The sequence below is a fragment of the Synchiropus splendidus genome, chromosome 17, assembly GCF_027744825.2.
Source record: "Synchiropus splendidus isolate RoL2022-P1 chromosome 17, RoL_Sspl_1.0, whole genome shotgun sequence".
Lineage (NCBI taxonomy): Eukaryota > Metazoa > Chordata > Actinopteri > Syngnathiformes > Callionymidae > Synchiropus > Synchiropus splendidus.
The window spans coordinates 8,706,295-8,718,940 of record NC_071350.1 but is presented as its reverse complement, the minus strand read 5'-3'; the positions used below and the strand labels follow the sequence as shown (position 1 = coordinate 8,718,940).

The 12,646-nt window shown below is 45.2% G+C and overlaps 1 protein-coding gene across 2 annotated transcripts; it reads right to left on the bottom strand.

Moving 5' to 3' along the window:
• Nucleotides 1-2,787: 2,787 nt before the first annotated feature.
• On the bottom strand, nt 2,788-10,783 carry wnt11 (wingless-type MMTV integration site family, member 11). Of its 2 annotated transcripts, none has more exons than XM_053847404.1 (6): nt 10,616-10,783; nt 9,884-10,075; nt 8,161-8,405; nt 6,112-6,389; nt 5,101-5,393; nt 2,788-3,559 (listed from the first exon to the last, which is right to left on the bottom strand). In XM_053847404.1, the coding sequence occupies exons 2-6, from the start codon at nt 9,952-9,954 to the stop codon at nt 3,385-3,387; spliced, it is 1,062 nt and encodes a 353-aa protein (XP_053703379.1). In that variant the 5' UTR covers nt 9,955-10,075; nt 10,616-10,783; the 3' UTR covers nt 2,788-3,384. The 2 variants fall into 2 exon arrangements, with proteins under 2 accessions (XP_053703379.1, XP_053703378.1); XM_053847403.1 differs by having other exon boundaries at nt 9,884-10,052.
• Nucleotides 10,784-12,646: the final 1,863 nt, after the last annotated feature.

Sequence of the window (12,646 nt, the reverse complement as noted above, 5' to 3'; positions counted from 1 at the left end):
TGTAGCTGAATGTATCAGAATATTTATGGCGCGCTCAGTTGAACTTCAGATGTCTGAAATTTATGGTAACGTATTCCCTGACTGTCTCCTCGCAACATACCTCAAAACACATAAATACACACTAAAACAAAGGCCAACCTTTAAGAGCAAATACTGCTGGAGGCCTTTTTAAAAGCTGTTAGTGAGGCAGGGGAGGTGAGGGGGGGTCCACAAAAGTCCATTTACAGTACGGGTCAGTACATCTGAAAGCCTTTACCACTGCAGCCAAATTCTTTGTCTTGCTCATTCACTGCAAGTTATCTGGACCACAGGCCACACAAAGGCAATTGGCCTCATATTGTCCGGTTCGACATTAACCCCAGATATTTTCACTGCCGTCCCTCTCTTCCTTCTCTATTACCGGACGATTCCCACCGAGCCAGAGGTCACAGCCACCACAGAGAGATACTTAAACTCCCGGACAAAGGCGCCGAGGAAGAAAAGAAACATAAACCGCTACCGCTTTTGTCGATGTTGCCTTTTGTTTTCACCTCATTTGGGACACAAAGGTGTTGAGAGCATTTTTTTTTTTTTTTTTTTTTTTTTTAAATGGCCGCCCGCTTCTGCGCTGTGTTCTCGCTCTTCCACGTGGCGCGTCGAAAGAATGCGGAGTTGTTGATTGTTAACATTGCTACGTTCAGTCCAAACATTGCATTATTGTCTCCGGCTGAGGTGAGGCGGAGGTCAGCTGGATAGTTGCACGGCGGGATGATAACAATGGTTGCTGAGCGGGTCGCCGGCCCAGGTTCAATATTCCTACAATAAAACAGGTCACCCCCCCGAGACCCTGCGTAATCTTTACAAACGTGAGGAGCGGTTGCTTCGGCCGCCGCGAAACGTTCCCCGCCGTTTCCTAAATATAACGTCCAGAGCTGCCTGGACCTCAGAGGAAGGAGAAGTAGATAATTAATTCAGCGAGACATCTCGGCACGCTGCTCCAGGAAGGTCAAGAGTTCAGCGCAGTCTCTTATCGGCAATATTTCCAAAGCGGCGTCGACAATTTACAGAGTCCGACGTATTCATAATTCACTTTCCTGACACACATTTACTCATGTGAACGGCGGCGCATCCCTCAGACCTCAGTGTCCTCGGGTGAACCAGGTTGGGTGACAGCCGTGGGTGGGCTCACATGCACACACACAGATCTATTCTCTCCAACTGCCTCGCTGAGACATGCCAGCGGCTGCGCTGGAGTCCTTGAGGCTGTCGACAGATGGGACTGTCTGCAGACCCCCACTCACCTGGACACCCTCCCTGACCCCCATCTGAAAAAGCACAGCACTCCGTCTGACTCCGTATTGACAGTTCCTGCTTTTAGAAATCAGCTGCACGACAACACGCCTCTCCAGTTTCAGGAACGTTTGCAGGCAAATCTGCTCTGCGCTTTGAAGAAAAACCTCTGCAGAAAGAGTCTCAAGGTTGTTTGGGTCATCGCTGGTTCCAGCTCGAGTGGGTCGGCGCTGCCGTGTATTACGTGAGCTCCCGGCACGAGGCCCACTTCTTCCACAGCTATTTCAGGCCCGGTTGAATCTTGAAAACCACTTTGACTTACACACTGATGGTCGGAGAGTAATGCGTCTGAACCGTTCGGGAAGATAAGTCTGGGCTCAAGGGAAGTCGTAACAGATAACTTCTTTCTCATATCAACCAAAAACTTGAGAAAGAGCTGTTACAAAAGCATAGCAACTCTGCTGAGCAATGTTTGTTGTTTATTTCAGCGTATCATTATTTAGCCGTGTATTTGCTTAGCATTTCTTTGCTATTCCTTTAGTATTCAACTTGTCTTCTTAGTGAAATTTCAGAATGTCATGAGCCTGACAGAACTCATTTAGCGAATAAGCTATGAACATGATGTGAAAAAAACAGTTTTAACAGGATTAAGTTAGTGTCCCTACATTTACTGTGGTCTGTGTGGTTCGCTTCAAAATACATAAGTTGTCACCACTGACTCCTAACCCAAGGGAGGTTCTGGTTTTCTTCTTGAAGGACTTTGAGGGATTTTCCAGAATTCTTTTCACAATTTTACAATTTTTAAAATGACTTTACATCTACATGTATTTATTATGGATCCAGGCCTGGATTGGATATTGGATTTTTTCCCCCCAGAACCGGTCCAATCTGATCCATAAGCACAAAGACCACTATCTTTTCTAATGGTGTGTTAAACAAGGGACACTGCCTAGAATTTTTGTTTTGTTTATTTCTGTCTTTTTGCAATGTGCCAATTTATTTAGGCCATTAAAAGCTTTACGTTACAATAAAGCCAAAGCAGTTGGGCACATGCGTAAACATTATTAACATCTTTGTTGGCTGTATCTGATTGGACCTGTATCGACTGATCCTCAAGACTGCTGTAGCAGTATTGGAAATGAAAGAGTGGTATCAAGCCATTGTTAGTATTTATAGCTCTTCAGGCCACTTTCAATGACTTGGAGGTCTGGATTTGGCCCATGGGTCATGGCTTTGACACATGCTTTACTTATATCTTTCAGACAATACGTTTCTATTAAGTTAAAGTTACTTGTTAAAGTAAACATTTTAGTAACTGTTGTCAGATGAATTTTAAGAGATGTTACAATTTTTGCGTTTGCTCTCCTAGCATGAACCAAAGCGCGACAATGGAGCTAGTGGCTTGGATGACTACATGCTTATTGCATTTCCATCCTGGTAAACAAGCAACGTTGGACGACAGAAGATGGTGAAGCTCTTTTTAATTATTTTATAAATACTTCTTTCTTTATTCCAGTATACAAAATAAGAGTATGTACATCCACAGAAAAGTGGTCTACAAAAATCCATCGGTTCATATGCTCTGAAAAACAGAATATACTTTTAAATGCCTGCCAGGCGTCACAGAGACACTGCGTCAGTTCATCTCCGCTCCATCCACTGAAGCAGCACCCCGCCGCGGATCGTCCCCACAGCGTCTTTAGAGTGTTCCATCGTGAAGTACTTGAAGTTCCCTTTGATTCCTTTGCTCCTCTGTAGTCCATTGAGGGGGGAAAGTGACAGTACCAAAAATAAAAAAGTACCACCCAAATCCGTGTTGTTGTCCTCGGAAAGAACAGGAAGGAGATTCCCAGCAGCTTCCAAGCTTGACTTTTATAGGCAAAAAGACGAATAGAATTTCAGTCCCGGATAGTGGAGATCATGGTCATAAAGAGGGAAACACCCAGAAGGACGGCGGGCTCCACAAAAACTGACACCCCTTGTTTTGCAAAGCAAAAGAAGCAGACACCTGAATGAGTATTGGAGAAGGCTAAAAGAATCAGCCACTTCTTGTTGCTGGAAACAAGCAAGTCGCCGGAGCTGTAGTGCTTTGGTTACTCTGGGTTCATGGGTGGCTCATTTGCAGACGTAGCGCTCCACCACCCGCTCGCACTTCTTGCAGGTGACGTAGCAGCACCAGTGGTACTTGCAGTGGCAGCGCTCCACCAGCTTCTCCGTGTACGGGTTGTAGCCCCGGCCGCAGCACATCAGGTCGCAGCTGTCGCTCCCCATGGAGGTTTTGTTGCACTGCCTGGAATTAGAAAACCTGGTCAGTATTTATATCCACTTTGGAGTCAGCTAGAAAAGTGTAACGTTACATCCACTCCAGACAATTACGTTTATGACATCATCGTAAAGGCCTCACACTGGACAACATGAGTGGTGACCCATGGCCGCCGGTGAAATACATCCAACTGCCTAACCTTTTGTCTAATTGTTCCTCAAAGACCTTTTCTTCTCTCAATTATTCCTCTTGTTTAGTGCCTCTCAGACAAAAGGTCGGCAATAAATCGCCCAGACTATACAAGGCCGCCCTTTCCTTGCTGCCTTCGGCGCTCCTCCGCCACATTACTGCATTGTTTTATGACAGCGGGGTGGTAATGAGAAGTATTCAGCAGAATAGCTGCCGCCGCCGTGGAGGAGGAGGCCGGAGTGTGAGACAGGTTTATGACGTGTGGGAGCTGGGAGACACCCACATTTTTCCACACAGCAGTCATTTTAAAGTAAATGCTTCTACTCACAAGCAATTTTTGCTTAGACGCTGATGGTGAGCTCAGTTTTAGTAAAGTTTCTAGCATGTCCGCAGTTTCCGGAGCAGAAAGTCTGGACCTCTTTGGGTCGCCTGCTGCCCCCATGACCCACTGGACAACTATTCATTGCATGTTTAGTCCATCATATCCTCTGCCTCTATATTACAATATTTTTGTCACAAAACAGCAACACAACATCCTTCTGTTTCATGTTGCGGTAAACAAATTGTTGGGCTGCATTTGAACCAAATTGTCAGCTCAGTTCCAACACTGCATGTGGCAGGCACCTTGTGATTTGGCAGCACTGTGTGTTATCAGAGAGGGATCCATTAGACACAGCGAGTGTCCCCGGACAAGAAGCATGTTATGGATTTATCTCGTCTCAAGGACGCGGCATATGACTCGGTATGACCTTCACAATGTGGATCACGTGTTGTTGTTATCGGAGGCCATGATCGGTGTCCGAGCAATAACACTGAGAAGCAACGCGACCCGGGCCAAGATGTAATAATAGAACATTGGAAAATTGGATAAGCCTGAACGATAGTGCTGCACATTTGTCCAACTGCAGATCTGAAAGTAAGTGAGGTCTCTTCGTCCATTGATATCTCCAAGTCCCAAACATGATCCCAAATGAAACCCTCAAAAGAGCTGCTTTATCTTTTGGGCACTTCCATTGCAGCCAGGTCTTCTTGCCTTCCACTACCGGTCCGTATCAGCTCTCAGTCCCAATAAGCGCATTAGTCATCGTTTTAGATAGCGGACAAGAGCTCCAGTCAGAGTGGGCCCTTTTCAGCCACACATGCTCAGACAGATGGAGAGCTGCGGTTGTTATCAGGACGCCTCCAAACTAAACACAGCCATCCTGCAGGACAGCACTTTGCTAAGGTCAACATTCTGGATGAGCACGCAGATCAGGATTACTCATTTCCTTTTGTCCGATGCAGGGCTGGCACGACTTTGAGTCATGATACCAAGTCCAAACAAAAAAAAAAACCCCTCTCTCTGTGGCAATAACAAGCGGGGCAGACAGCAGACTCACCTCTCCTGCGTGCCCACGGATCCCTGCTTGTCGTTCTTGGTGCAGAAGTCCGGCGAGCTCTGCAGGTAGACCAACTCGTTCTCCCTCACCGGCCGGATGTCGATGTCCTTGGGCACCAGCTGCTTGCGTGTCCCCATGGGTCTGTGGACCACTTTGGTCGCAGAGAGGTACTTGGTCTTCAGGTCCATGGCGATCTCTCGCAGGTCTTGAAGGCCTCTCCAGCAGGTTCTTATGGAGCAGGAGCCGGAAACGCCGTGACATTTACACTTCATCACCATGGCCTCTCTCAAAACCTAGACAGCGACATCGGATATGAAATATGAGTTTTGTTGAAGTTTTAACTCAACAGTCATCAAGGCTCTCTCCACTCCACTGACCCCAAAAGTTTTGTTCGGTTAGAAATACTCATGTTATATTGGATTTCATTCGTGGGCTAACTTTCCTTTTTCAGAGCAAAAGTTCTGGCTAAATATGGACAAATGTCTTTAGACAACCTCCACCAAGGAGCTATATTTTTCGACGCCATTGGTTTGTATCTGTGTTCGAACTACCTTGTGGACCTTATGGACGGATTTGGGTGACATGGGACAAGGAATGTGCAGTTCCATTTTGGGGGTGATCCACAGAAGTACACAAGATGTACTCACTTGCAAGGTCTATACTACTCACGATTCGGTTCAATTCCCGGTCAGGGAGTTACATTTTAGTCCATTAAAGGATTCTCTATTGGCGGAGGTTTGCGCTCTCTCTGTGCTTTTCTAGTTTGTAAATAAAAGATCATTTTTCACAGCATTTTGAAGTGTGAAAAGTCAATACCCATTTTCAATGTTTCAATGAGACATCAACCATCCCCTGTTTCTTAGTTGAGGTCTCTGTCTCAAAGCTGTCTTCATTGAGTACATCTGATCATACAATAGTAACCACATACTTTTGTCCACTACCTTAGCATGTATCACAGTCACAGTCAAGAAAATACACCAAAAAAAGCCCACATTATGAGCTCAAGTTTACCTGTCTTCCTACTTCACTGTTGTGTAGGTGCATGAGTTTGTTAGCGTGGGACCCCGAGCGCTTCATCTTCATGGGCGCGTCGGAGAACTTGGAGCCCATCATGAGACCGTAGTGCAGGTTGTCGGCGCAGCCTCCCCAGCGATAGCCCGGCTCCGGGATCTCCCCCGGGATAGGTCCACACGAGCACAGCCGCAAGTCTCCAGAGGTGCACGCCCGCGCGATGGTGTGGCTGATGGTGGCTGCAGACAGGGCGTACACAAACGCCGCCTCCCTGGTTCCTGGGAATAGACAGCCATATAAATCTGGTCAGACAAACAATATTCCACATGTTTAGGCTGCGAAAATGAACCACTCCGAGGTGCATTTCTCTTGTCTTCAGCGTAAACAGTCTGGCGGGCTGTAAGTTATGTTGATCAGGCTAATATGTTTACCATATAGGACACACGTGGTATACAGATTCATGTATATTAGCTAGAATAAATCAACCTCTGTGCATTTTAAACGGCTGGTCGCTGCAGTAAATGTTTGTCAGATTAGGTTTAAGTAGAGCGATTTATTTGGGAAGTTCACACTCTGCTAATGTCATTACTCACGTCCTGACCGCTTCGCCTCATCTGGTATGATGGAGAATGAATTGGTGACGTCAAAACTCCAACTAAAGTCTCTAAACACAGGACCGTCTCAGGGGTAATTGGTTTTGACTCGTGCACACGGAGATCACACGTGTTAAAGGCCGAAGTGCAATTGAAAGTAGTCATGTATGACCATGAGCGGGGGAGATGAAAGAGGTGCCCAACCAAAGAAGAGGCCTTCCCTGGTTGGTGTAGACTGCACGTTGGGCAAATAACAGCTTTGTCCTTTTAGGGAGCCGAGCTCCACACCCACAGCAAGCTGGAGCCACGTGCAAAAATAAACTGAAAGAGCATACATAAGGATGGATTCATCCGAAACAAAAACTCCATGTAAAACATGGAAGTAAAGTTTGAAAAGTATTCCGGTTATAAACTGATGCGTATGGTAGCAGATTATTCCACGGCTCCTTTCTAGCTCCAATTCATTCATTACACAACCAAATGTAACTCACTGAGGTCGCTGGAAAACACATAGTATCACTGTCAGTCAAATGACATTTGTGGGAACAAGATAGTGACTCAGTAAGACAAAATAAGAGACAGTATCTGTCCAGAATCTGCTGTAAAAGTATGATAATAATATGCTCAAAAGCTCAAAACATAGTCCTACCACATACAATCAGAGTCAAATGTGATGTGTAAGTTGAAAAAAGCCTTTAAATGAAGCGAAAATATTAGATACTATACGTGATGATATAGTTTTATATCTCCTGTCAGCAAGGTTTTATTCAGTTGCATTAGTTTCAAATGTAAACACATTGAATTGAGGGGAAAACATTTCCAATGGCTCTTTAGCACCGATAACTAATTTTAAAATGCCGCTCGCCCACATATGCCTTAGAAAATCATTCAAATCAGTCCAAAAAGCAAAGGTACTTCCAGACAAATTTCAAAATAAAACACTATTCAGACATTTGAATCGTGTTTAACTCTGGAACATGAACAGTACGTCAGCCCCTCCCTTCAGAAAGACAGTGTCGCGACACTTGTTTTGACATCATGACATCAGCATTAGTTGGTAGTTAGAACAGGAAGTAGAACAGACTTGGCTTGGAAAACAGTTTGCTTGACAAATATTGTCTTTTTGCAGATATATAAGTGCCACTGAATCCGTCATATGAAGTGTCCTTTACTCATTCAAATGCCAGACATGGGCCAAACATACGTCCCACAAGCGGCACATTTGGTACCTACACTGAACTGATCCTTTTCGCAGCATATTGGTCTCATCATTAAATCTGATAGTGTTGTAAGGCTGGCGGGATTGTGTGAACTGCTGTGGTAAAAGTGATGCCGCAGAGATGTGAGAGTGGGGTTACAGACACTTAACATGCGAAAACAGCCAAAGGAAGCCGAACAGTTTCAAACAAATACCACCATTTCTTAGTTCTAGAGTTGGGTGTCGACCTCACCGTACCTCGGTCAAGGTCCGGTCGATACTTGGGAGCATCGATGGGAATGTCTATCGAGGAGCAGTTCCAGCGCATGTCTGCGAAGGTCTTCTGACAAGTCTTCTTGACTTCGCGTGCAGCTTGGATGATGGTCTGCATTAGCTCCATGTTAGTGCGACACAGCTGAGCCTGCGACGACACCAGTCCCGGCAGCATCTTACAGTGTTGCGTCTGGTTGACGTACACCGATGCCGGCGTGTGTGAAATTGCTCTGCAGGAGGAAAATAAAAGTTTATTTACAGCCCTAATACCAAATAAAATGTGTAAACAATCTCGGAACAAGCACCCTGGACAAGCGTTTCAATGTAAAAGCCGGAGCTATTTTGGCAGCCATTCCAGAGGAGAACCATCTTATCACAGCGGAAAGCCCTCAAGAGGTCAGACGCAGATTCATAAAGCACAAAGACATGGACTTGGCAAGAGGCCTTTCCTTTGTCGACGCACAGAACAGGCTTTGAGATGCGCCAGAAAATATAAAAACACCTCTAAATCCAGACTGAGTCGGATAAACCCCAACTAGATCCACGACTGTTGCACATTATCAACTGGCTCCTCCATGTTTGAAGCTCCACAGTATGAAAAGTGTCCACGAGTTTAACCTGATGAGGATTGAATAAATAGATGAACCACAGACGCGGAGGGCGACCCCCGATCTGTTGCATTCGTGAGAAACACTGACAGCGCTCGGGCATGTTTTGCATTAGGGGGCCGTCACACGGTGCCCAATGATGAGCCGCCACTCCGCGGGCCCATGCTAGCGCGGCACTCACAGGTGTTTACAGCCACATCTGTTTTGCATTGCGCCGCTGTGCATTATCAAGACGGTGTGCGGCTCTAGATTTAGCACATGCCATCCCCGCTCTCATGAGCACATCTGCTAAAGTCGTCCCACTGAGCGAGACGCCCGTTCTGATCGGAGGCCAAAGATCCTGCTGGAGCCATGCATCTTGAGATGCAGCAAACCTCACAGGGTTTTTAAAACAGCTGAAAGTCAGTCGTGGAGCAATCGCTATTCACACACTGAGGAACTGAAGTTTGTTTTGCCAGACTGAAACAGACACAGTTACAAAGCAGCACAGGAAAATAGCTTCGCTATGAAGGTGCAATGATGCATGTGAATTTTAAATTATAAATGGATGAGTGAATATGGTTTTCATTTGCAGACATACAATCACTTTTCTGACCATCGTACACGCAGAATAAGTCGGACAATTGCGATGAAGGTGCCCCAAAACATCGACTAGTCCTGACTGTGGACTGGACATTCAGCTGTTTCAACTGCAAAACCACTCACACTGGACACAACAAGAGTGGGAGAAGCCATGTAATACTAGTGAAACTGCACACACTGTTGAAGAAAACAAAAGTTTCCCTTGCAGAAAAAAAAAATCAGACTCTGGATTTGATATTTAGCGTTAGTTATGAAAGGTATAAATTAATCCAACACATTGACTTTCGTGAATATATGGCTATACTTTGAGACGCCACACAGCAGGTCAAGTGATGCAGCATCATGTCATGATGTTTTACAGTCTAACTGAGCTAGAAAGAGTAGAAGTATGAGAGATTTGTTGGCTCCCTCTGGATTGTTTCCTTCATAGATGCGGGTATAATGTTGTGAGATTCACCTCTGAGGATCACACACACTTATGGGAGACATTTAAGAAAGGTCAATGAAGAAGTACTTACAGCCATCTGATGCCGGAGCAGACCTGAGAGAGCAGCAAGGCAGCGAGCACACCGAGTGAGCTACTCCTCATGTTGGACAAGAGCGTCGCGCGCACTGATGCAAAGAGCTGGACCTGTCGACTTGTCGCTCAGGCGTCAACTGTCATGACACGGCCCGGTCCAACAAACCCTGAGTAAAAGAGGAGTGGGTGACTTCATTTGGGTTGAAAGGAATGTGTCAGAAGGGGTGAATTTCTGGATTTAAAGATAAGGATGCATAAACCAAGTGGAGTTCAAACAACTTTCAGTCCTTATCTCGAGCGCATTGAAAGACTTGTGCGTGTCTTTAATCTCCTCGGATCAGGATTCAGGTTGAAACGCCGCGCGTCAATAAGGTGCGTGTAACAAGTGCTAATGAAACACGACGGTGGCCTTTGAGAGATCGGGGCTCCCGATAGCGTCATTATGCGCCGATAAGCCTGCGCTTTGAAATGACCGCAGCCGCAGCGCGGCGGAGCTGGATGTTAATGTCAGGAATTACTTATTCAAATGAGAGCGGCCGGCGATTGTTCCCCACTTTTCCAGCGTTAGACTCCAGGGACTTTATAGGCGGACACCGCGGGGATTTATGGCTTTAAGTGACGTTATTATTTTTTAATTTAAAAACCTCTCGAGTTGTGACATGTTTGACTATATAGTGATGGGTTATAATAACGTTCGGAAAACACATATTTCATATAAAAGCGGGCTCACCTTCGCGTTGCACTCCACACCAGTGAGAAACTCCAACAGGATCAAGTGCGAGTATCCGAGTCTCGGTATCAGCTGCTGCTAAAATCCGGATGGTTCGGCTGGCAGAATAGATCCAGGCAGGTACGCATGGTTCCCCGGAGCGGCCGGTGCGTGAACAGCGCGCGTGTGAGGGAGCGCGAGCAGAGTGAGCTGGAGGGGTTTGACCCGCCTCATAAAGTACCGCAGCCGCGCTGATGTCACTCGCGCTCATTAGCATAAGAAAGAGCGGACACAAACCTGCGCGCACACACACACGCACACGCACATATATCCATGTACAAGTCCCGCAGCACCCCTCCTCTCCTCGGATGGAGCGGAGGAATCCACACGCTGATCTTATCGTCATGGTATTTTTATAGCTGCCCCGGAAACTTTATCACGCAGTTCATCAAAATCCCCAAAGTTCTCTCCTGTACGACATGTTTTAAGGGTTAAAGCACAGATTCTGCTCTTCGGTTTCTGACTTTTGGTTCACTCGCAACTCCATATATTCAAATGAAACAAACACAATGAAGGAAACTTCTGTCACCTTTACAGCTTATCTGAAGTGAAGTGTTCTGGTTAGTTGCCGTTTCTAAGGAAGCATTTTATGGTTTATAAAAAACACAACAATATGGCAATAACAAGTTTCTTATTATCCATAATTTCATCTCTTTATTTATCTATTTAACCCCATGATTTACTCCAACCGAATAAGTTTACTTGAATGTGGAAAATGACCACTAAACTGCACCAAAATTGCTCACATAATTTGGTAAAATCCTGACTTCAACGTCCTTGATAAATATATAGTTATTTAAAAATGTAGGAACATATATTTTAAGAGCTAAATAAATGTAGTCATAACCATTGTTCTTGCACTACTTTTGTACTCTTCCATTTGTTTGATGCAGGATAAATATATTATTATTTAAAAGTATCATTAGTCATTACAGACAAATTATATATATATATATATATATATATATATATATATATATATATATATATATATATATATATATATATATATATATATATATATATATATATATATATACTTTTTTTCACAGAAACATGCTGGTAAATATTTTGTTCCGATGAATCTGCATTTATTCAATTTAATGATTATATTTTTCATGTCTGGGTAAATTGTTTGTGAATGTACACTGCAATAAACTTGCGGTGAATAAAGATACTTTTGTACAGAGTTATCTCAGTGACACGACTCAAACAGGACATTAATATTTCTTGATACATTTATGTTCAAAAAAGTTGCTCAAAAAATGCTCAACTCTCCGTCCTAAAAAGCTGCGCCTTGGTTCATCTGCTGGAGTCCAAGTGAAGTTGTCTCTGAAACTGCCTCCGAGATTTTATAACGTTTGCGGCGGCCGAGCTCCTTCAACACGAACCACAATGAAAGCGATCCGCCAGAGAGGCAGGAGCGCTCCAGTCATGGATGCTGTCCCACAACACTGAGCTTCAGACCTTCACCTTTGCTTGGTGGTTTATCAAAGGCGGCTGGTGTGGAGCAGCTCTGTCTGCTCGAGTGGAAGTGTCAGATCAGGTGTTGTCAGCCCGTCTTCTCTTTCTGACCACAACAAGCTGGGCCTGCTCCGCCAACACCGGGATCCTGTATCCCAGCCGCTCTGCCAAACACGGTCCAGTGCAATGTCTGACAGACAGTAAGATGACCCCAGATGTGTGTGTTTCTTATTCACAGGGAAGCTGTGATCCCGCTTCCACTGAGACTCCATCTGTTTTACATGACAGTCAACTGTGAATGGGCACAGGTCGGAGAGTGTGTGGGAGTTCTGGAGCTTTCAACAGGACCGGGCAAGTCTACACAGAAACTTTTTTTTCCACTCACGCTTTCCATTCCGGAGGTAAGGGTCAAGCCTCGGTCCCTTCATCTGCACATCTCTCACCTCACAATCAACATCAGGCCGGGGACACCTTCAGGGGCCTCTGGAGTTCAGGACAGAGGATCAAGTGATGTCACACACAGCAGCT